The following is a 24,329-nucleotide window of genomic DNA, read 5'->3' on the forward strand; positions in this document are numbered from 1 at the left end:
GAGCAACTAGAACTCATCTTTCTTTTCATGTTTCTTGGGTTTGCCCTCCACACCCTTCGCGGTCTGAACAGGCAGCTCCTGGCCACCCTCAGAGGTCCTGATTTTGAAAAGAGGAGCGGGCCAATCAGAGTGCGGAGCGCAAGTTGGCGCTGCCGTTTGAGCCTGGGCTTCAACTGAGGGTGGGACAGTCACAGTGGCCACCGGTGTCTGCAGAGGCGGTGGGGCGGAGGCATGAGGAGAGCTGCTGGGCTTCAGTGAGCGCACCCGGATGTGCAGGCCGGGGGCGGCAGGCCCGCTGATGGGGGAGGGAAGGAGCAGCCTGTGAAACGGGGTGACGGCGGCCACCAGCCCGGGCGGGGACCGGGACTGGAAGACGCGCCCCAGCAGCCGGCTGGTCCGGCGGCTGGACCAGGGCGGGGGGCGCGGGGACGGGGAGACGAACACCCAACTGAGCCTGCCGGGGCAGGAGGGGCGAGGAGCAGGGTCGTCTTTACAGTTCGGAGAGGGATGAGGACAAAGTGAGGTTTGGAGGAAACGGGATCTTAGGAAGTGGCCGGAAGTGGTGGGAAGCTGGTAACAGGCGTTGGTACAAGGAACCGAAAGGATCAGGGAGAAAGAAGGGAGGTCTGTGTAAGTGACTGAAAGGATCGGGGGACAAGAAAGAAGGTCATTGTAAGTGAAGGAAAGGTGAGCTGTGGGTAGATCAAAGGGCTAAGAGAAGACAGTCGGTGGAAGTGGATAGAGAATCAAGGACGACCGTGGAAGTGGCTGGGGTCCGGGGCCGGAACAGTGCCAGACGGGGCCGGAAGGCAGCGGAGCAGAGGGCAAACCTGAGAGTGTTTGGAACTTGGAAGACTTGGTGGCGAACGAGGGTCAGGACTCAGATCCTGCCTCGGAAAGTGGGCGACGTTTCCGGGATGTGGGATCGGAGGCTGGTGCGGTTGGCCTTGTTGCAGCAGCTTCGGGCTGCCTATGGCATTAAGGTCAAGGGTGGCAGAGGGCAGTGCGATCGCAGGAGACATGAAACAGCAGCCACGGAAATAGTGGTAAGTTCTGGGGAAAGAAGTTTAGGTTAAAAAAAAAAAAGAAAGAAAGAAAAAGCCTCACCCTGTACCATCACTTATTGCCAGATCATGCCAAAATGTTCATTCTGTATGGATCAAATGAAAATGTGGTTAAGTGTGTCTAATTCACTCCAGATGGTCAACAGCTGAAATTTAAAGAATGGCTTTCTTGATTCTTTACAGGGATTTTTGGTCATTGAGAGAAAGTTGCAGAGTTTTTCAACCTCAGCAACATTGACATTTTGAATTAGATAATTCTTGGGGGCAGGGGGTAGCTGTCCTGTGCATTGTAGGATGTTTAGCAGAATCTCTGGCTTCTACCTATTAGATGCCAGTAGCATCTCTCCATTGTGGCAATTAAAAATGTCTCCAGATATTGCCATTTAATTGTATTTTGAACATGTAGCATGTGGGAAGGGAGACAAACAGTACCCCACCGCCAGTGTTTTAGAGTAAGATTTGGAGAGGGATGGGGGACCAGTACGTTTTCCAAATGAATCAGGAGGTATGACAGCATTAGAAACAGGCTTCAGATGATACCTCTATATTCATCAATTTGAAAAAAACAAGCTTGCTGCTTGGCTATATCAGACTTTGGAGACATAAAGCAGTTTTTTTAAGTGGGTAAACTGACAAGCCACAGTGTGATGATTAAAAAGCCATTGATAACTTTTGGGTGCTGAGGGTAAGGGGATTTTGAATGAGATTTTAATGTCTCTACAGAATCATCAATTTCACTGTGAAAAATAAAATAAATAGAATATAATGCATTTTATTTTAAATTTATTTGCCTAATTATATGGTACTTTCTAAGTACTTAGAGAAGAAAACTAGTATAATTAATTTGCATAGCTCTTGGGAGTCTATAATTTCTGAAAGAAAATAGTACGTGGAGAAGAAAATTACAAAAATAACTTGTATACCTTTTAATAGGTTATAAATTCTGGAGAAATTATTTTTGTTGTTTGCAACTTAATAGCAACATAATGTGTTTATATTTAAAAACTAGAGTGGTTTCTTCTGATTGTAAAACTGGCAGTCCAAGATCTCAAATATGGTTGGTTTTGTATGTATATGAATTTGCACGTGGATTTTTTTTTTCACTCCTTAAGAAAAACTGACACCTGCCTTTAGAGTCAGATAGACTTGAGTTTGAATCCTGCCCTACTTCTACTAGGTATGTGATCTTGGGCTCTTTGTTTAATTTGCCTAAGCCTCAGTTTCCTACTTTATAAAGTGGGAATAATGCTATCTCTCCTTGGATTGTTTAGGGGATTTAAAAAATGGCAAGATGTGTAGATAGGACTAGCACAGTGTCACATGCCATTTATTCAACTGATGATCATTGTTATGATAATCAGTGGTCTACATCCTAATTGATAGTCATGACCCTAGTAAAAATATTCTAATAAAGAAATACAGAAGATCATTGTGTTATAAGAATGGCATCTAGCAGGATAGGTAATTCTTTGAAAACTGGGTTTCTTTAGCTCTTTGATTTTTTTTTAGCTAATGATAGTTTTGAACTTTTTAAGAAAAGTACTAGAAATCTTTTAAAGATGAGATTGTAAATGGTATTTCAATACATAAAATTTAAAAAGCATGTTATTAGTTTTATTTTGTGATATTAAGTTATAGCAGTTACAGGCTGGCCCAGTGGTGTAATGGCTGGGTTTGCATGCTCCACTTTGGTGGCCTGAGGTTCACAAGTTGGGATCCCGGGTGTGGGCCTACACACCACTCATTGGGCCATGCTGTGGCAGCCTCCCACATACAAAACAGAGGAAGACTGCCACAGAAGTTAGATTGGTGACAATCTTCCTCAAGCAAAAAAGGGAAGATTGGCAACAGGTGTTAGCTTAGGGCCAGTCTTCCTCACCAAAAGATAAATAAATAAATAAATTATAGCAGTTACTTGTGAAGCCAATTGTTGACAATAATGAGACTTTAGGAAAAAAAAAACACAACCCTGAATTCTAGTGATGCTTCAGCATCTGATTTGTTTTTGCATTTTGTTTGGTTGCACAATATCAAGGAAATTCTGATTTACCCAAATAAGGGATTGCCCATACTAACATTTTTTTTTAAATAGCTCATCTTGAAGTGACAATCATAACAGCAACAAATGTTCTTTGAGTCACTTAACTCTGTGTCAGACACTGATTTAAATGCTTTACATCTTTAATTCATTTAATTCTCTCAACAACTCTATGACTTAGGACTTATATGAGGATACTGAGTCGTGGAGAATGTTGGCATGATGAGGTCACTCAGCTAATAAGTGGAAGAGCCAGAATTTAAAACCTGGCAGTCCTCCCTCTAGGAGCCTGCTCTCTTAAGCACTATACTGTACTGTCTTTTCCATATTTGTCAATTAAATGGAGCCAGATGCTTGAAAAGGAACTAGTGAGATTTTGTTAGTCTGTTGAATCATTAACAATGCTGAATGATTTCTTGGTGTAGATAAGAAATCTATAGGTTAGATAAGATAGTCTTAAACAGTGCTTCAGGAGCATTCCTGTAGAGCGTATGCCTTTCAGCTCATTAACACTTGTGAGATTAGGTATAGCACTTATTTAATTTTATATAAGCGACATATACAGGCTTTAGTTTAGTTTTAAGTCCAGTGAAAGCTACCATCTTCATCAGTGACATTTTTAAGGTTGAATGCGTGCTCAAAGATAGTGGCAGATTCTTTATTCAGAGGTGTGTACAAACCCTCGAGTTAACCAATTTACTCTTGGGATCTTCCATGGATAAAATTTGAATGTGACTTTTGAAAAATGGTTCTCAAAGTAATTAAATGAAATTTGAATTAAATGTTTGCAGGATCCCTCCTTGGGTACTTCAGAACATAGTTTGAATAGCACTCTTCCATTGAGTGTAGAAAAGATAATCAGATCTAAAAACAGCCACTTCAGTATAACTTTAGGAAATACTCAATGAGTGACAGGAGTTACATTATATCAACTTATTATTTTGATTATATCAACTTTGCCTTTTGTACAAGTTAGTATTTATAAGGTGAAGGAAGAAAAGTATAAGGGCAGCACAGTATTTATAAGGTTACTGAAGGAGCCTGTAGTATTTTTCAGGAAATGTTAGTGTTGGGGGCCAAATTCTGTTTGAGAATTTCCTGACTGAATGCTAACTGGATTGATTTTCCATTATGGGATTGGAAACTGACAGAATTTGCTACGTTGCTTGAGGGCAATGACTTTATCTTAACTATTTTTGTACTCCTGGTATAATGTAAAGTAATGTAAAGTGGTTACTTTTTACCAAATGTACGTGAAATAATTGTTTTCATTGTCGTGACTGATTATTTCTGCTATCTTTTTTTATTTTCTGAGGTTATTTTGCCTGTTTAAGAAAACTTATATTATGTCTAATATTTGTGTTAGAGTAACTGAATTTGTCATTTCAGGGTAAAATATTTGGAGTACCTTTTAATGCATTGCCCCATTCTCTTGTACCAGAATATGGACATATTCCAAGGTAAGCAAAGTTTGAAATGAAGAATAAATATTTCAAACTGGTGTTTGAGTGTTTAAAAATAAATAGTTGCTTGACTCACACATTTGATTTGAACTAGCAATTATTTTATTTTCAATATTAACTAATGTAAAAATTGCTTTTAACCTTTTACATATTTTAACTTTGTAATTTGTATTCATTCTCAGGATTGAATTTTAAGATTCAGTAATGAATGAATGTTAGAAAGCAAATTATTTTTGTTTTATTAAGTCAGAGTTTTCACTTCTATACCAAGTCTTTTGCTGCCAATTCGATTATATTGAGTAATATACTGAATACCAATTCAATTAGAATTTTAATATTTTCTGTTCATTTTAGAAATGTTGAATAAAAGAATATTTAAGCTAAGATATTGGAGTATTTGTGAATAATTATGCAACACTTGAGCTTTTCTCTGTCACTATTTATAACCTTTTGGACTGACTGTATCAGAAATTACTAGGGAAGTTTATATCTTAAGAAAATAATTTAAAAATGCATATAAAGAAACTATCTTAGCTCTTACTAATTCATTTCCCCTCTCTCCAAAATAGAGTTCATTCTGGCTGCTGTAGTCCAGTAACCTAGGTTTTTAATTAACGCATTGTCCAAAAGCGTTTATTGAACACCTTGCTACCTTAGAACAGTTTTCCCTCATTCAGCCTATAGGTGTAGATTCACAACCTTCATAAGGTAACCACTTACTATTTTGCTTTTTAAATGACCTGTAAAAGGTTTGTTTATAATGATTTTCAGCGTTTAGAATTGCAAAGTCGTATCCCCAGTAATAATGACATTACCTCTCAGAAAAGTCAGATATGTTATGTTGTGAGACTGTGATCTCTAAATATCATTTCCCATTAAAGGGAAGCAGGGCTCTGTGAATCTGGCTGATTCTAGATCTGGAGCAGAATATGGAAATGGATCCTGGGTCATCTTGTACAAATAAATCTATTCCAGTCTCTACTCAGCCCTTTCCAGACTCTCCCCCATAACATATCTGACTTTTCTGAGAGGCAATGTTGGGATGAGAAAAGAACCCTGACTTATTTTTGGGCAAATGTAGTAGACGGTAAATATTTTAAGCTATGTACGCTGTGCAAGATCATATGTGGAGGGTGAATAGATAAAGAAGGCCTTAGACAGAGCTCTGAGGCATCCTAGCATGTAGTGGTCTGACAGAAAAAGAAGGGCCAGGAAAAGAGTTTGAGAAGGAGCAGTCAGGGAGACAGTAGGAAAACCAGAAGAGTAGTAAAAAAGTATTTTCAAGATGAGCAGTGAGAGGTCAAGTGTGTCAAATGCTGGTAGAACAAGCAAGATGAAGACAGTGCATTGATCATGGATTTGGCAAGGCAGAGGTCCTTGGTGATCCTGATGAGAGCTGTTTTCCTGGAGTAATGGGGGAGAGTCTGGAGATGGTTGAGTAGAGACTGGGATATGAAGAAGTGGAGGCAGTAAAAAAGACAAATGTTGTGCTCTGAGTAGAAGCAGAGAAGTGGAGTTGGATTGACAAGGTTGTAGGATTAAGCAGTTCACTGAAGCTGCCATGGGTAAAATTGGGCCTTAGAGAACAATTTAGGAAGCAAGAAGGACCACTAAAAGTAACCTTTCATCACAGAGATTGAAAGGATTTGTGGCATCAGAGCTTCTGAAAAGGGGCATAGTGCTTGGTCTGCTCATGTACTTTGGCAGGAGAATAGGATTTAGTAAGATGTGTATCTGGCCACCTGAAAAGATTTCTCTCTTTCAGTTTTATTGTTGATGCTTGCACATCTTTAGAAGAGCATATTCACACGGAAGGACTTTTCAGGAAATCAGGATCTGTTATTCGTCTAAAAGCACTAAAGGTAAGCATATTTTTGAATGATCGTTTTTCATTTGTACCACTTTTTGATTTGGTTTTTACAATTGAAATATTTAGAACTATCCATGAATTACTGACAGAAATTGAATTTGCAAATAAATTTTCATGGCAGAAGAACTCCCTTTTTTTACTAAAAGAAATTGTATATCATTTATATACTGTTTTTTTTTTTTCAGTTTTATTGTGTACGTTTAAGGTACACAACTTGATGTTTTGATATACGTATATATTAGGAAATGATCACCACAATCAAGCTATTTATATGTATAATGCTTTAAAAAAGTTTAGAGTACTTTGAAATTTATGGTCCTTGTTCCTATAGAGTACTATTTGAAATGGAAAAAAATTTTTTAATTTTATCTTTTTTAGCCGTCTAAAAGGGAATGACATATTTTTTAAAAAAGTTAAGAGAAATGTATTAAAGATAGCTTTTTAGGGTATAAGAAAGGATACTTTCTTTGCAATAAACTCTTAAGCTCCCATCTGCTCATGGTGATTGCATTCCTTTCAGAATAAACTGGATCACGGAGAAAGCTGCCTGTCTTCTGCACCTCCCTGTGACATTGCGGGACTTCTTAAGCAGTTTTTTAGGGAATTGCCAGAGCCCATTCTCCCAGTTGATTTGCATGAGGCGCTTTTCAAAGCTCAACAATTAGGAACAGAGGAGAAGAACAAAGCTACATTGTTGCTCTCCTGTCTTATGGCTGACCACACAATTGATATATTAAGATACTTCTTTAACTTTCTCAGGAATGTTTCTCTTAGGTAAGTAGTAATTAAAAGTCTTGGGAAATGATTGTTTGATTTCTCAACTAGCTAGATTTACCCTTATAGATAATAAATTAAATTTCATTTGGAATGGAAATTTTTCTAAAAAATATTATATATTTCCTTACTATAAGAAGTATACCCTCAAGAAACAGTATACCAAATGATTTAATATTTCCTTGCTGTCTTAGAGTCATCATTATGAATGCCTTAATGGCTTATTGGTGTTATAGGATTCTTTGTCCACTGAATGGCTTCAGATTACTGTGTTTTTAAAATATTTGTGTTTTACTTTTCAAATTTGTCCCCTCTCCCTGCTCTCAGTGAGGCTGCTTGTTCTAGACATACTTGCGGCCTTCTGATACTTTGAATTTTCCATGTGTGGGTTTGAAAATCAAATAAACATGTTAAATTTGTGTGGAAGAACAAAAGTTGGAGTCTATGGTTAGCATGATTTTTATGATATAAAGCACACAGAAGATGTATGTTTCCTATTCTGTCTTATTTCAAGCCATTCACCTAGATGGGTAGATGAAATGTAACTGTATTTTGACTTGTGTTTGATAAAGTAAGAGATCTTCAAAATGTGCTAAATAACATTATTTTAACTCTGTATTTTTATCTTTGGCTCCATCTGATAAAAGCTTTTTTCGTTTAAGGTCCAGTGAGAATAAGATGGATAGCAGCAATCTTGCTGTAATATTTGCACCAAACCTTCTTCAGACAAGTGAAGGACATGAAAAGATGTCTGCTAACACAGAGAAAAAGCTACGATTACAGGCTGCCGTAGTGCAGACTCTTATTGATTATGCATCAGATATTGGTAAGCTATAGTTGCATTATTAAGCTACAGGATTTGTTTAAATGAGGGAGATCCCAGCTCTTTCCAAGTGAACTATGAAGACAAATGTTAGAAATTTGGTATGTGCTATTTAAACATTTTGAGGGGGAGTAGAGGAAAGATCTTAATTATGAACATTTTTGTTTAGGGCAAGTTCCAGATTTTATCCTGGAAAAGATACCAGCTATGTTGGGCATTGATGGTTTCTGTGCTACTCCATCACTAGAAGGCTTCATTGAAGACGGTGAATGTGAAACTCCTGGTGACTGTAAGAGAAAGCGAAGACAAAGTGTAGGAGGTAAGTGGCAGTCGCAGTCCCATTTTGCAGAGGTCAGCGACTTGCTTTTATCCCTCAAATGCATTTGAACATAAAGAATCATAAGCTGTGGTGTATATCTTTTTGGTGCTTACAGCATAACTGGAAAGACATAACGTGCAAGTGAAAAGTAAAAATGACCATGCAATCTAATATTGAGTGCTAGATCTTTAGCACAAACATAAAGTGTGTTCAAAGAAGAACAGTTTCTGTGGTTGTAATGATCAGGGACTCTTCAAAGAGGAGGTCAAACTGAACCTTCTTGAAGAATAGGTGGAATCTGGGAGAATTGGGTGGAGGGTCAGAATACTTGTATCCTATTCTAGATGCGAAGGATATTAAGAAAGATTTGTGTAAGGAAGAAGTAATCTATGTCTGTAAATAGACCAGTGTGACTTGAGTGAAGGGTTCATCCTGAGGATTAGGATGATATTCTGATGATCTCAGTGTTGGGCTAAACAATTAAAACATTAACCTGGGTACTGGAGAACCATTGAAGGCTTATGAGTAGAGGCATAACATGATTAAAATATTTTAGAAAATTATCTGGTTTGAAGAATTGAGACATAGAGGTAGGGAGAATAGAAATGTGTGGCAATAATCCGATTGTGAGATCATGATTTGAAATAGTGATATAAATTAGTTATGCATATGAACTAAATAATGAAGGAAACATTACCAAGGAAGAATCAAAAAGACCCAAAGTTTCATCATGTGGAATCAGTCATAAGACTTCTTGTCTCCTTCTTGATCAAGAAGACTGAGGCCATTCGTCCTCCAGTTGCCTTAGGAAATTTCTTATCTTTTGAGTATCAGAACCAGTTGTTATTAACTATCCCATGCCTTTTTGAATCTTTTGGCTTATTTGGCATTCATTGCCTTCTTTAGTTTCTTCTTTGCCTCCTTTGTAGATTCGCCTTATACCTTCTGTGTTAGTTTCCTAGGGCTGTTGTAACAAAGTACCACAAACTGGGTGGCATAAAACAACCAAAACTTAGTGTCTCAATTCTGTCACAGCATGGCCACTGATAGAGGAGTGGAACTCTAATCATGTATCTCACACACACACCCATTTAGAAACTTTCATTGATAATACTGATAGTTATAGCCTAGATTAAAGGTCTTTTGTAGGATGGCTTTAGCATGCCTTTCTACTGTTTCCTGTCTCTCCTTTATGCACTCTATATTTTGGTCAAACTGCATTCTTTATTTATTGTTTTCTAGACAGTTTGTTCTTTTGCTTATACCGTTTATTGATGATAATGTTTTTACTTCTGTCTGCCTCTGCTGTTCAAATTATATCCAGTTGTCAAAATTCAGCTGAAATGTCAAGCAAGCCGCCCCCCCACCCTACTTTTTTTTAGTGGACAAATAATCTCTTTTCTGCTCCAACATTCTATAATATTCTAGATTCTAACAGTTTTTATCTGGTTTTATATTTATTCCTTGTGCAAAACTCTCTTACCAGTTATATTTCATACTCTTTGAATACAGAGAACATGTTTTATTTGCGTTCTTTACTGAATAGGCGTAAACTACTGAATGAATACAATAAATCGAGTTACTAATATTTGGCTTAAACCCAGAGGTACTTTATTCATTAGAACAGGAAAAGATGGCGTTTGTCAAGTGTCACTAAAATACATCAATTTCATTGCAATTTGAAACTGTTTAGGAGCTCTAAACCATCAGTGTTTATTTTTCGTGTTATAGGCTAGCCTTCTATTTTTTTGCATCTCACTTTCAAATGTCACAAACATCCATATTATTTGATTGCATTTGCTCTGAAGAATCTTTTGACTTTTTTTAAATTGTGGGAAAATATATGTACCATGAAATTTACCATCGTAACCATTTTTCAGTGTACAGTTCAGTAGTGTTAAATACATTCACATTGTTGTGCAACCAATCTCCAGAACTTTTAATTTCGGTATTTATTATTTATGAGTTAGTTACTCTACCTTAATTTTATGCTGGGTATGACAGTTCTTAATGATTGTATTGCCCCAGAATCTACACAGGATTCCATGAGCAAACTCTTATAATCTGAGCAAGAGGGATTTGTCTGTCATAATTTTCCTGTTCTTGCTTCTGTACGTGAGTGTGTGTGCTCGTCTGTATTGTTATTGCCCTAACGAATGTCTGTCATGGATGGTGGTGCAGGACTGAACTGATCTGATTAATACGATGCCCTTAATAGTGCGGTGCTTCCTGAAATACATATAATAAGCTCATGAGTTATTAAAGGGATTGAGACTTAATTTTTCCCTTTCTCCAGAGACACAGTCTGTACTTTCAGTGTGGCCCGTGATGCAGTCAAGACAGTTTCAGATTAAGGAGGGAATAGTTTATCTTTCCGTACTTCTGATTTTGCTGCGCTGTACTAATCGTGTTATCTGCTGTGGCTGAGTCTGCTGCTTAGTTGTTTCTTCTCTCTTCTGCTCTGCTTTTCATTTCTCTTCCTTTTTCCTTTGTTTCTTTTCCCTCTCCCATATTAACCTGGTTTAATGCCCAGGTGCCATATAGGTTAGGTTTGTTTAAGCCATTGCCTGCCAGTTAGAGCACTGCCTATTTTTGGCTCTTCATTGAGGTTTTCAGTATTCTCCTCTGGTTTGGACCTATTTCACTTGAGGGTGTATGATTTCTCAATACATAAGTGGGCTCTAACAGAACTTAAATAACTATTTTGATTGATATATGGTGATTAAACAGGTAAACATTCAAAGGACTTTTGTGTTTCATTGTGGCTGAAAATTAGGGGCATATTTTTGCATGAAACTGTTTCCATTGAAATCACAATTTCCCAGTAGCTAAATCTAATGTATATTTTTTAGACTTGTATTTTTCAGAATTTCTTTGGCCACTTGACTATTTCCTCCCTGATATATTTTTTTCTTTCCTTGTGTTTTATAATACTGTGCTTTCTCTGTTTCCCAACCTCTTTACAGCCATTTGTTCTGTCTCACTTTCTGGACTTTCTTTTTCTGACCACCTCTTAAATGTTCCATTCTTCCATATTTGACCTTCTTCTTTACCCCCTTCTTAATGATCTCATTCACTCTTATTTTTGAAAGCTACCATTTCTGGGCCGATGGCTCCCAAATCTGCTTGTCTAGTCCTGATCTTCCCACAAATGGATTCATATCCATTTCAGTGTCTCATAGGCATGCCGGATTCTTCTTTGTATAATTACCTTTTTCTTTGGGTGGCACCCTTGTCTACTCAGTCATCAAAGTCAGAATTCTAGATGCCCTTATCTACTCTTTCCTCAATCCCACATCCCACTGATCACCAAGTCTTTTCATCTTGATGTCTTAAATCCCTTTATTCCTGCTTCCGTTTCCACTGCACCTGCCTCATTTCCGACCTTCATCTCGTGCCTGGCTAATTCTCACTCTTCCTTCAGGTCTCAACCTAAATATCACTTCCTCAGGGACACCTTCTCTGACTCCCCAGTCTAAATCTGTAGTTACATTTGTACTTCAGACTACTTACCCATTTGTCATTATGTATTTATGTCCTTAGGATATTTAATGTTTGTTTTCTCCACTAGAACGAGTTCCATAAAGGCAAAGACCATGTCTGTTTTGGTCACTGTTGTATCTTCAGTGTTAGCACTCTGCTTGACACTTCATAGGTACAAAATAAATATTTGTTGAATGACTGAGTAATAGAAGAACCTTCCGCTAGTTTGTCTGCTTCCAAGGAGGCTTACCCCCTTATATCTGTCACATGGCTGCCAAAGTGATTTTTCTAAAATGCAGATCTAATGATTTTGCTCCCCTTTGCCTTTGAAGAAGTTCAAGTTCTTCACAACGACATACAGGCCCTGTTCTGCCTAATACAGAAGACTTATCTTTCACCATATCTGCTGCTCACTGTTTACACTAGCAATATTAAACTACTGGTTCCTAGAGTACATAAATCCTCTTTTCACTCACGTGCCTTTGCATATGCTGTTCACCTTGCCCGCAAGCTATCTTCCTACCTAATCAGCACCTACTAGTCCTTCAGAACACTGTCCAGGTTTTACTTCACTTACAAAGCTTTCTCTCTCATTGCCATTTCCTCCATTCCTCAACAAGTAAGGATTCCCCTTCCATACTCTTTCTGCATATCTACACACACTTGTTTTACATTTCATTCTGTATTGTATGTCTTTTTTTTTTTTGAAAGAGATAGGGGAATGTAAGTGGGGAATGGACTAAAAATATATCCTTTAGGTTTTTTTCTATTTTAAAGTAATTTCTTTTAAATAACCTTAAGTGACTTTAAAATGTATAAGCTGATATAAACTTAGATTCTAGAAGGCCACAAATACCAATAAAGAATTATTGGTGAAAGATAGGTAAATGTTGTTATAATTGATTATATGATTATATATGTCTTGCATTTCAGATTTTGTTAGTGGAGCATTAAATAAACTTAAATCTAACAGAACACCCTCTATTACACCTCAACAGGAAAGAATTGGTAGGTATTGTATATATTTATTTAAATGAAAATTTCTGTATATTATATAAAAAGTAATTATGATAATAATTCCCTAACTTATTTTGGTTTAATCAAATCCAAATATTAGTTTCTTTTTTTTTTTTAAAGATTGGCACTTGAGCTAACAACTGTTGCCAATCTTTTCTTTTCTCTTTCTGCTTTTTCTCCCCAAATCCTGCCAGTATATAGTTGTGTATTTTAGTTGTGGGTCCTTCTAGTTGTAGTATGTGGGATGCTCTAGTTGTAGTATGTGGGACGCCGCCTCAACGTGGCCTGATGAGTGGTGCCAGGTCTGTGCCCAGGATCTGAACCAGAGAAACCCCGGGCCGCCGTAGCAGAGCGTATGAACTTAACCACTCGGCCGCGGGGCTGGCCCCACCAAATATTATTTTCAATGGAGATAATGTATTATAATATTGTGTTGTGACATTGCTAATTACATTGGATATAATGAACCTAAAATTGTAGATAAGAATTTCTTTTAGTCTGTTGTTACATGTTTAATCTTCTAAATCCTGTTTTTCTGTTGCTTGTAAATTGAATGCTATTGAACATGTAAAAATAACTCAATCTCATTTTTGTTTTACAACCAGAAGTTTATTAGTATATCTTCCAATTTTTTATCTTGGTTTGCTTGTGGTTGAAATTATTCAGCCCAATAACAGACAATATGATAATTTGTTTTGTTTTCCAGATTGAAGAAATTAACTCATTAACACTGAGTCATGATGATAAGCAAAAATCCTATTTAGATCCATTTTTGTTTTAACTCTTTGTTGTAATTTTCTTTCCTATGTTAATATTCTTAATATGAGTGATGTGCATATTTTAGTCTATTTGGTTTAAGTTACTACTGTTTCTTAAGAATCTTGCCTCTAAGACTTTCCTATTTTCATTTTAAGTAATTGCGTAGCATTGATTTAGTTATATATTTGATAATGTAAACATATCCCCCATTCCCCCATTCTTTGGTTAGAGCTAAGTAATAGCTTTATAAGAAGAAATTATACAAAGTTTTTGTATTTTATCAACTCTGTGGGAGAAACAACAAATTGTTTTTTTTTTCAGCCCAGCTGTCTGTATCACCAGTGATTCTTACGCCAAATGCTAAGCGTAAACTGCCAGTAGATTCTTCTCAAGGTTTCTCAAGTAAGAAAAGGAAGGCCATCAAGCACAATTTTAACTTTGAGTTGTTGCCAAGTAACCTCTTCGGTAGCAGTTCTACACCAGTATCAGGTAGCAAATAGAACTTATGTAATTGTGTTGTCAACATTCACAAGAGTGCCTATTCTGGGCAAAGTGCTATTTTATAAGAATACCAGCTTTGAGGAGCCAGAGCTTTATTCTGTTTTGTCAAATGTCTGAATTTTTATAAAGTCCCTTAATTTTTTAAACATTTTTAGATACTAGTTCAGTATAATTAATGTACGTGTGTGTGTGTGTCTGTGTGCGCGTGTGTGTGTTTTATGGCCATGCCTATTGAAAGTTAGGATAAATAACTCAGAGTGAGAGTTTGGGCTTCTGTGGATAGCACTGGTGCTATCTGAGCACTGGTGCTCAGGTTTAGTGTGATGAGACATCCTGAATTCTACTTTAGTTACCTCCCGATCTATAGATAGGACTGTACTGCTGTCTTCTGTTGAGTTGAGGTTGCCAGAGTTTGAGCCTCTCTGAATCCAAAGTGAGGGTGTTAACATTGGAGTAACCATTGCGGATTGTTGTTTGGGGAGGCAGGAGTGGGTATTTTTAAAGTTTTATACTCAAGTAGCATTTTTTAAATGAAAACTTTGTTTGTGCTGTTCCTTGTGGCATGGTTTCCAGATCCCTTACCAGCCCAGCCATTTTCTTCCAAATGGACTCTGAGTGCCTAATGTGGCCCACCAGAGCCTGCAGAGAAAAATATAATATAATCCTGCTCATTTGGATGCCAGACTTTTGTTAGCATGGTCTTAGATTGAGTTGGCTCCTTTATCATGTTGGCTCAGATAAACCTTTTGGTCAACCCAAAATGAAATGAAACCCTAACTAAGCCCAGAGTCTCCCATCTCATGTTTCTCTCACATTTAGTCAAAATGCCAGTGATCTCTGATGCTTTTAGATTTTTATTGATTTCAGACAATGTTAAGAGTTTCATTTTGAATTCATTATCTGGGTTATGATCTTCTTCCCAAAAGCCTCTCTTTTGTTTCTATTACCCAAAAGGTTTATATTTTCCTTGTTTATTTTATTAAAAAGTTGAACAAAATAGCAACTTGTTCTCTATATGGCCTTCCACAGGTTCTCTACAGTTCACTAAAGCGTAACGATAAGAACGCTGACGCTATGTCTATGGTTCGTTCACTGTTCAGAGGTTGGAGACTTAAACTCCTTTGAAGTAACTTATCGTTTTCTTAATATTTAAAGGCTTTTCCTCTTTGGAGGACTATGTCGAAATGTCACATATGAATTGTAGTTCTACCTGCCTTTGTTTATTAGCATTACCACATCTTCCCTAACATCTGTTGATTCCTTTGTTCCAAGCTCCCCAAAAAGAGGTTAAACTTTCTTGTGTTACTGTACCATTACTATGACCCTACTTAACCAGTGAATTTTTTAATTAAAAAAATTAATAAGTTCAACATCAGAAATCCTATTACTTGAATTCACCGTTTTTCTTTGACCCTACTTTCTCAGCCAGAATTCAATACATTTAATCTACAAAATTGAAAATGGGTTGGTTTGTAAGTTTGGATTATAACAGATATGATGCTTTTTTAAATGTATAACGGCAACAATATTAATCTATAATCCATAAAGTACTTATTTATAATTGTTTTCTTATATGTGTCATAACTGTGCGTTATTCTGTATATTCTGGCTGCGCCTCCTTGTAACCACTGCTGCATTTTCAGGATGACTAGCCTGCATCCCTAGGATAAAGCCGCCTGTGTCTCATTGGATATATTATGTTGCCTCCAAAACTTTCTTTAGCCAAATGCACCCAAAAGTCACTGGAATGGTTGTATTATTTTCTGGTTTTGTAACTGAAAAATATTGGTTGTCTCTGTTTGGGGACTTAGGTGAATTCTTTACTAATAGCAATGATGAGTTGAGAGGGTTTCTGTTTGTTGAGTACCTGAGCATGATTCAAATATAAGCCAAATGTATATCGAGTCTTTGTTCATAACTATTTTATATTTTTCCTAATTTTTTATTGTAGTCGGTTTCATAAGATAGTATTAAATACCCTAAAACAAAATGAGCTCCTGTAACCACCAGTTGTTAGAATGGAACATAGCAGTAGCCAAGTGGTTAGGCATGAGTTATAGATAATTAATTTTTGTTTGTTTGTCAAAAATATGGGACAAATTACACTCCAGAGTCAGGTGGACGGCAGTTGGCTAGCAGCTGCATACTGGATACTGAGATTCTGAGCTGAATTGTTTTTCAATAGTTCATTGTTGATAATGGCATTAATTAATCTTATGTACCAGGTGCTATGCTGGACATTTTATATACATTACAGTAATATTTATATCCACCATGGAAGTCCATTTTCAGAGCCTAAAGCCATTTAGTAGGTGGTGGGACAAACTCAAGTCTGTCTCGCTCTTTCTCCAATCTGCAACAGTGCACACTCCTCCCTTGAATTATTAAAAGAGTTTAAAGCAAAACTCTAATATGAAAGTAATGTTTAACCTGACCTTTAATAGGCAAGTAAAAAGTAAGGAATTGCTTTTTTTTTTCCTTTTTTTTTTTTTAGCTGAGTTGGGTTATTTGGCTCCCAAAATTTCTAACCAGAAATGATATGATTTTGTTGTTGCTTTGGGGTAAAAATTAAGACTTTAAATCTAATTGCTATTAATCCTTTATACTTTGAAAAGAAAAGAAGTATGTGTGGTATATTACATGTGATTATTTTTATAGTTCACTGTGATACAAGCCCAGAAGGGTCATCTCAGAGCTCACTCTCTCCTGTAGCCGTCAGTGGAAACCATTTGATCAGTACAGATGTGCTGAGGCGAAGTAAAAGGATTGCAAGCAAAAAGGTTTGCAGGTAATTTACCCAGGACATTTCATTTTCACTAGATAGATATAGGTATATATAGTTCAGAAAATATTTTGTTTGTCTATTGAGAATCATATTTGAATCATAATTTTAAAAAATCTCCTCTGCTTTTATAGTCTTATTAGTCAAATACCCTTTATACATCTTCCAGAGAAAGATTCCTAATTTGAGTCCACTTTGCTTGCTTAAAATCCTATTTTATGTTGATGTGTATAATTTTAAAATTTCCTGTTAATTTAAAAAGCTCTAGCCTATTCTAATAATTCTAGTTTATAGGTGACTAACTGTTGTGATAAAAAGGAAAGATGATTTTTATATGCAAAACAAGAGTGTTCATATATGGTGTCTTAAAGCTTAACTGATTTTAGAAAATTATTACTCCATTCAATTACTAGCAAGGTGATTTGCTCTGGACTTTCAAATTTAATTTTTCAAGAATTTCTCCAGTTTTTATGCTGTAAACTGACTTTTTTAATTTCACTCTTCTTAGGGTGGAATCAGGAAAAGCAGGTTGCTTCTCTCCTAAAATCAGTCGTAAAGAAAAGGTTCGAAGATCTCTTCGTTTGAAATTTAGTCTGGGGAAAAGTAGCAAAGATGTAGTAAGTGTCTTTCACCATTTCGTTGATGTTCACATGAGCATAGAGCTGTAGACTTGATGCTAAAAGACCCTCTCAGTCCTGCCTCTCCTCTGTCTACTGTCCCATTCTCTACTCTTTATACCAAACTCTTATACTTGAGTTGCTGTCTCCAGTTGCTCCTTTTTTATTCTGCTTAAGTTGATTCCAGTGAGGCTTTCATCCCCAACACCCTCATTAGGTCACCCATGAATTCAACATTGCTCAAACCAGTAGACAAATATGAGTCCTTGTTAGACTTGACCTGGCTGACCATTGCTCTTTTTTGGCATACTTTCTTTCACTGCTTCAAGGACACTTTACTTTCATGATTTGCTTCCTTCTTCACTGGTTACTTTTCTAATTCCTTTACATTGGAATGCCCAAGCTTTGTCCTTGGACTTCTCTTTTCTCTCTGCACTCACTCAAGGTGATCATCAGCTTTAATCATCATACACTATTTACTTAAGACTTCCAAGTTTGTATCTCCAGCCCAGAAGGCTCTCCTGAACAACCTGACTGATTCCTAACATCTACCTACTTGACTTCCCCACTTGGATGTCAATCCAATAGATGTCACAAGTATAACCTGTCCCAGATAGAGTTCCCAAGATGCATTTCTTCACTGCCGCTGTTTCTCTGCTCCTCCCCCTCACTCCTAACCACACTTCTGCCTTCAGTCTTCGCCATCTCAGTTATGGCAGCTCATTCTTCAAGTCTCTTAGGCCAAAAACTATTCAGCCATTCTGGACCCCTCACTTCTGCTCTCAGGCCCTGTCTAAACCATTAAGGAATCCTGTCATACCTCTGCTTTCAGAGCATATCCAGACTGACCAGTTTTCACGGTATTACATCTCGAACCTTCTCTAAGTTCTGTCATCTCAAACTTGGTTTGCTGCACTAAGCTCCTACTAGAGGGCTACCTGCTTCTACCTTGCTGCACTACTGTAGCCAAAATTATCCTTTTAAAACCCAAGGTAAGTCATGTCACTCCTCTGCTCAGAATCTACCAGTGACTCCTCATTTCACTCTGAAAACAACCAGAGTTCTTACGTTGACCTGCAACGCTCCCCATGATCTGTACCTGGCCCACCTGTCTGAGCCCTCCTGCCACTCCCCCTTCTGTCCACTCTTGCCTCCTTGTTATTTGTCGAATGTGCCAGACCTGGCTTCAGCCTTAGACTGGCATTTTCCTCTCACTAGAAAGTTCTTCCCCCTTATGCCTTCATGACTCTCACCCTCATTTTTCTTTACTCACAAATCATCTTCTTCTGATCACTCTGTTTAGTAATACCCTACCCTTCACCACTCCATATCCATCTTACCCTGCTTCCCTTTCTCCACAGCATTATCACCTTATACATTGTATATTATACAATATAATCTACTGTTTATCTTGTTCTGGTCAAAATTCCCCATCTAGAATGTAAATTCCATGAAGGTAAGATTTTGGTCTGTTTTGTTTTGCTTTTCTTTTACTTTTGTGAACAGGCCCTGGCACAGAGCCAGCACAAATTTTTTTTCCTTTTTTTTCGTAATGAATATATGGGGCTTTTATTTTAGATCATAAAATATCAACTAATAGCCAAGTCAGATGCTTGCTGTTTTCATCAGCATGCATGCAAGTATATTTGTGTTTGCTATAAAATTGTTTCTCAATTAGATGTATCATTCTTATTAGCTGTAGAGGATTCTGATAACTATAAAAAATTTAAAACTTTGTCTTAATATCTTGAATTAACTAGGTTTATTTCTTAACCAAAACATTTTCAATTTTTCTTTTCTGTACAGAATGGGTGTTCTGGTGTCAATAGATGTGAAAATGTTGGTCGACGACTTGCAAATCAACAAAATTTAAAAAATAGGATTGAATCTGTAAAAACAGGTCTGCTTTTTAGCCCAGATATTGATGAAAGATTAACAAAGAAAGGTACGTTTACATGATGTTATTAGAGTATTACCCCAAAGGTCTACTTTAGTTGCTTCTTAAATAAATTTTTTTCCCAGCTTTATTGAGATCAAATTGACATACAACCTTTAGTTGCTTATTTAATGATAAAATATATTAAGTAACTTACTATTCTAGAAATTTAAATTTTGTGTTTGAATAGTGAAAATATTTGAATTGGCAATGTATTTTTCTATGAACAGTTGGAGGATGCTTATAAATGTAAATATGAAAATGTTTGATGTTTTTATATTAAAAATTATTTCTTTCAACACAAATCTTTAATTTATTGGAATTAAATGCTTAGTACCTTTATTTGCCACGTATTTGGACAATATTGCAAAACTAAGTCAAATATAAATGATTAAAAACACTGAACTGCTTTATTTTAGGTTCAAAAAAGATCAGTAAGTCTGAGGAAAACTTATTAACTCCAGAGCGACTAGATAGAACAAGTTACCGGATGTCTTGGACAGGACCTAGTAATTCAAGTTTTCAAGAAATAGAGGCAAATGAAGCTTCTCCAATAGAAGGAAATCTTGAGGTGGAAAACTCTTCTTTGGAGTCTGACAGTACGGTTGAAAAGTCACCTGTTAGTTCATATGAACTCACCCCTTCTAATGTACACAGTAACCAAAATAGCAACACAACTGGAAGTTCTCTTAGTGGGGATGAAAATAACTTGACCACAGAGACCTTGGTGAAAATTCAGAAAGCATTTTCTGAATCGGGAAGTAATCTTCATTCATTGATAAATCACAGGCAGTCATCAATAACTAATGTGGGGAAAGTAAAATTAAATGAAACGTCTTCTATGGAATATAGCCCAGAGAAAAACCTACTTGAAACTAATGATTTGACTGTGATAGAATCAAATGAACACCACACTAGTAAAGATGAAAATAGTTTTTCAGAAAGAGACTTCTCATCACATCCAACTCAAAAATTGGATAAAGAAGCAACTATGAAATGTTACTCAACTCAGATGAAGATGGAACATGAAAAAAGCATTCATTCAAATATACCGAAAGATCATTTAAGCAAAGAAGAATTGCCCAGTAATGAAGAAATAAAGAAACAACAGTCCCCAAGGGATAAACGAAATACTGAATTAAAGGCGAACGAGGATCTGATTGAAGAGAACTTACAGACATGCACAGCTTGTAGGGAGGACGCGGCTAACTCCTCTTCCTCTGAGCAGAGTACATGCAACATAACAAACTTGTCAAAACCTAGAGTTGTGAGAATTGCTAAACAGCAATCACTCGTGGAAACACGTGATAAAATGGTTTCTGAAAGTTTACAAATGACAGAGCAGGGGAAGGTTTCAGACCACATACAGTGGTTTAACAAGCTTTCTTTACATGAACCGAATAAGACAAAAGTAAAGTCACCTCTTAAGTTTCAGCGAACGCCTGTCCGTCAGTCTGTCAGAAGAATTAATTCTTTGCTGGAGTATGGCAGACAACCTGTAAGGCATAAACTGGCAAGTGTCGGTGACGCCACTTCTCCTCTGGTTAAATCAGTGAGCTGTGACAGCGCTCTTTCCTCTTGTGTAGAAAGTACAAAGTCAAAAGATTCCTCTATTTCATGTCCCAAATCAGGTCCTCAAGAACAGAAGTCGGCATCGTGCAAACAGTCAAATGCTGATGCAGTCTCAAAATCAAGCTTGGAGTTAACTTCTAAATCTTTCTCACAGATGAAGAGGCTCCCGGACTCCGTGAATGCTTCTCTTGGGTCTACCAGAGTTTGTCAACAGGAAGTGAAATCGGATGGCCAAATTAAGGTTCCCTTGGATGATCTGACAAATCATAATATATTAAAATCTGTCATAAATAATAATATGGGCTTTTCTGGGATAAATAACAGGATCCTTAGGAAACCTTCAGAAAGAGAAAGAATCTGGTATAAAGGGTCTCCAAAAAATCCTATTGGAAAAGCTCAACTATTGCCAACAAGTAAACCTGTGGACTTGTAATTGCTAGGAGTTGTCGTTAATGTAAATAAAATTAGCAATTGGTGACATGACTTGCAAGGTAATCCACATGTCAGTCTGTAGCTCAGGATTATTGCTGTGCGCATCTATCCAAGCAACTTGGATTCTTATGCTTACATAAATGACTTTGTTCTTCTTAATTATGGCAATACTTAAACTTTTTAATTTTATTTTGATCTCTTAAAGCAGAGTTTACGCTTTTTTAAAGAAATTGTTGACTGAGTTTATAAGAAATTAATTTTGAGGGGGAGGTAGTGGGAGATTAGCCCTGAGCTAACATCTGCTGCCAGTCCTCCTCTTTTTGCTGAGGAAGATTGACCCTGAGCTAACATCCGTGCCCATCTTCCTCTATTTTATATGTGGGACGCCTGCCACAACATGGCTTGACAAGTGGTGCGTAGGTCTGCGCCTGGGATCCGAACCGGCAAACCCTGGCCACCGAAGTGGAGTGCGCAAACTTAACTACTATGCCACCCAGCCAGCGCCTATAAGAAATTAATTTTTGAAAATTGAATGAATTTTATTTTTTAAGTGTGATAGGAAGAGTGGAACGAGTTGTGCCTAATGCCCTGTTTTTCCTCTTAAGTCATAAGGTTTCTACAAGAAATTTCTAACGCATAAAGGGAAGAGATAAGCCCTGCAAATCGTATTTCTTGAGTTACGTTTATGTTCACTGTCTTTACTAAAACCCCTAGATAGTAATATGCTCCAATAGCATCTTCATCCTTTCTTCCTATTTGGCGCAGTGTAATTGTTTGTCTTGCCTGTAGGTGTGTACAGTGTGTTCACTGAATAAGCATAATGGTGATCAGAGTGACTCACGTGTGCTCATGTAGTGTGGTGCTGTAGAAGTAACTGATGACTTTGAAGCCATACCATATTGTTTAAGTTAATTTGCACAAATACATTTGTGTCTGTTTTGTCCAATATAGAATTTAAAATTATGTAAGGAGGAATAATTAAGCTTGGAAAATTTTAATCATGGTGATTTTCTTATATGCAGATGCTTGATTTTAGAATTTGAAATAGTCGCACCTCTGTACATTTACCTTGGATTCTTATAAAAAGTCTATGATGGTTTTGTCTTATGTGTAAATGTTATTTATTTAGCATAGACATTAAAGACAACTTTCTGGAAAATGACTGCCTGAGACTCTAATGAAATTCAAAATACCTTTTAGAATTTGTTCCAGTTTGTCAAGCACGTCTATCTAAATTTTGTATTTTAAATTGTTAGAAATCACAAATCTTGAAGGAAAGAATAATATCAACAATAGAGGATATTTGCTGAAGTTTTAGAGGAGGAGTGTGCAGGCAGAATCAACCACTAAAGAGAGTTGTGTAGGTCAGTTGTCAGAATGCCACATTCGGATGTTGGCAGACTAGAAGAGCCCTGCACACCAACTCAGAGCCACCAGACTCACAGCGTGTGTCTAGATGAGGAATTCAGAGGCACCAGATGTTTGCTTTACCAAGTTATGCTTGATAGCAGTACATCTGTTTTATTTCAAAGCTCTTTCCTGTTTCTATATTTATTACCTAGGAATCAGCCCTTTCTCAGAACTAGAAAGTATTTGACTTACATAAAGACTGTGAAAATCTGTTGATTTTCAGGTTTTCAGATCTGAAACAATCATGTTTATCTGACATCGAAATAGGTTTGTAATATAGACTGGATATGAGTTTCAGATATTTATAGTATTTCTAATAGTAAGTACAGACAGAAAATATTCATAAACTCTGAAATTATGTTGCCTGGTTCAAAGCAATTTTTTAAACTTTTAAAAATGCATTAATGTCATTTTATATCCGGGGGGTGGGCGAAATGTTGAATTGGAGGACTAATTCAGTAAGAAGGCATAGGAGATTAACTGTACACATCACCTGAATTAGTGGCTTTTCTAAGAGATGAATCAGTAATCAACATGAAAGATATTAAAAAAAAAAAACCCACGTCACTCCCATTTTGGTTAATGAAAGCTTCAATACAGAGTATAGGACTGAAAGTGAATAGTTTAGAGTGGTAGTAATTGGAGAATTAGGAAAGTTGAGTTTCAGACTTGATTTAACCTCTGTTTTCATTTTATACAAAATGGGGATAATAATGCTACTAACCTCATGGGAATATTTGATCAAATGATATACAAACATACTTAAAATTGTCTTGGACATGTGCAGTAACTTAAGGATTATTTTCACTTTGTTCTTACAAGTAAGTAAAGATCTAATGTTAATGTGATTGTTAGGAGCAACAAACTACAATTACATAGAACTTAGTAGGCTGCTTGGCAACATTCTATAATCACTAACAATTTATAAGGATTTTGATAATCATCAAGCCCAGGATATATATGATAGATGTTTTTAAAATAGCAAATTTCATCTGAAGCATAAACATTTTGGTGTATTTCGGTCAAATTTTCATTCAACACAAAAGCAGTAAATTGTAATGACCTCCATTTTTCGAAGTACAAAATGAAGGTAACTGAACAATGTTAAAATTCAGAATTGAAAAACAAACCTCAGTATGCATGAATAATAAATACTAAACCCCAGCATGGTCTTTGAGCCTGGAATCAATAGACAGTATTTGTCCTGTTGATTTACCATGCACTGAAACAAAAAGCTGGAAACCAGGGTATCCGTGGAAGAAAAGGCGCTGGAAGGAGCGTTGGTTCCCAAGCTAAAGGCCACATGTCTCCTGAACGAATTTTGTGGGCCCCTCTTCACTGCACAAAATTACCACAGATGATGGATTTGCTGCGTAGAGCCAGGGCAGAGACCTGGCTTCTGACCTCACCAAGTTAGTTATTCTCAGACCCCCAGTCTTGATGAAAGAAATTTGCAGTACTATATTTAC

At 36.8% G+C, this 24,329-nt stretch overlaps 1 protein-coding gene across 2 annotated transcripts; it reads left to right on the forward strand.

The window, feature by feature from the left end:
* The first annotated feature begins 122 nt into the window (after positions 1-122).
* ARHGAP11A (Rho GTPase activating protein 11A) lies at positions 123-22,609 on the forward strand. Of its 2 annotated transcripts, none has more exons than XM_001503656.7 (12): positions 123-1,046; positions 4,492-4,562; positions 6,331-6,427; positions 6,956-7,209; positions 7,872-8,035; positions 8,202-8,351; positions 12,768-12,842; positions 13,932-14,099; positions 16,770-16,899; positions 17,402-17,510; positions 19,317-19,455; positions 19,866-22,609. In XM_001503656.7, exons 1-12 carry the CDS (start codon positions 918-920, stop codon positions 21,449-21,451), a joined length of 3,072 nt encoding a protein of 1,023 aa, XP_001503706.4. In that variant the 5' UTR covers positions 123-917; the 3' UTR covers positions 21,452-22,609. The 2 variants fall into 2 exon arrangements, with proteins under 2 accessions (XP_001503706.4, XP_023476350.1); XM_023620582.2 differs by having other exon boundaries at positions 159-1,046; positions 13,932-14,012.
* The last annotated feature ends 1,720 nt before the right edge of the window (positions 22,610-24,329 follow it).

The sequence above is a fragment of the Equus caballus genome, chromosome 1 (assembly GCF_041296265.1).
Source record: "Equus caballus isolate H_3958 breed thoroughbred chromosome 1, TB-T2T, whole genome shotgun sequence".
Lineage (NCBI taxonomy): Eukaryota > Metazoa > Chordata > Mammalia > Perissodactyla > Equidae > Equus > Equus caballus.

Excerpts from the sequence above, each read along its gene's own strand:
- ARHGAP11A (XM_001503656.7), top strand. The coding sequence starts at position 918 with ATGTGGGATCGGAGGCTGGTGCGGTTGGCCTTGTTGCAGCAGCTTCGG. Across the intron at positions 12,843-13,931 it reads ACCTCAACAGGAAAGAATTG|CCCAGCTGTCTGTATCACCA; the intron begins GTAGGTATTGTA and ends TTTTTTTTTCAG. Across the intron at positions 17,511-19,316 it reads GGAAAAGTAGCAAAGATGTA|AATGGGTGTTCTGGTGTCAA; the intron begins GTAAGTGTCTTT and ends TTTTCTGTACAG.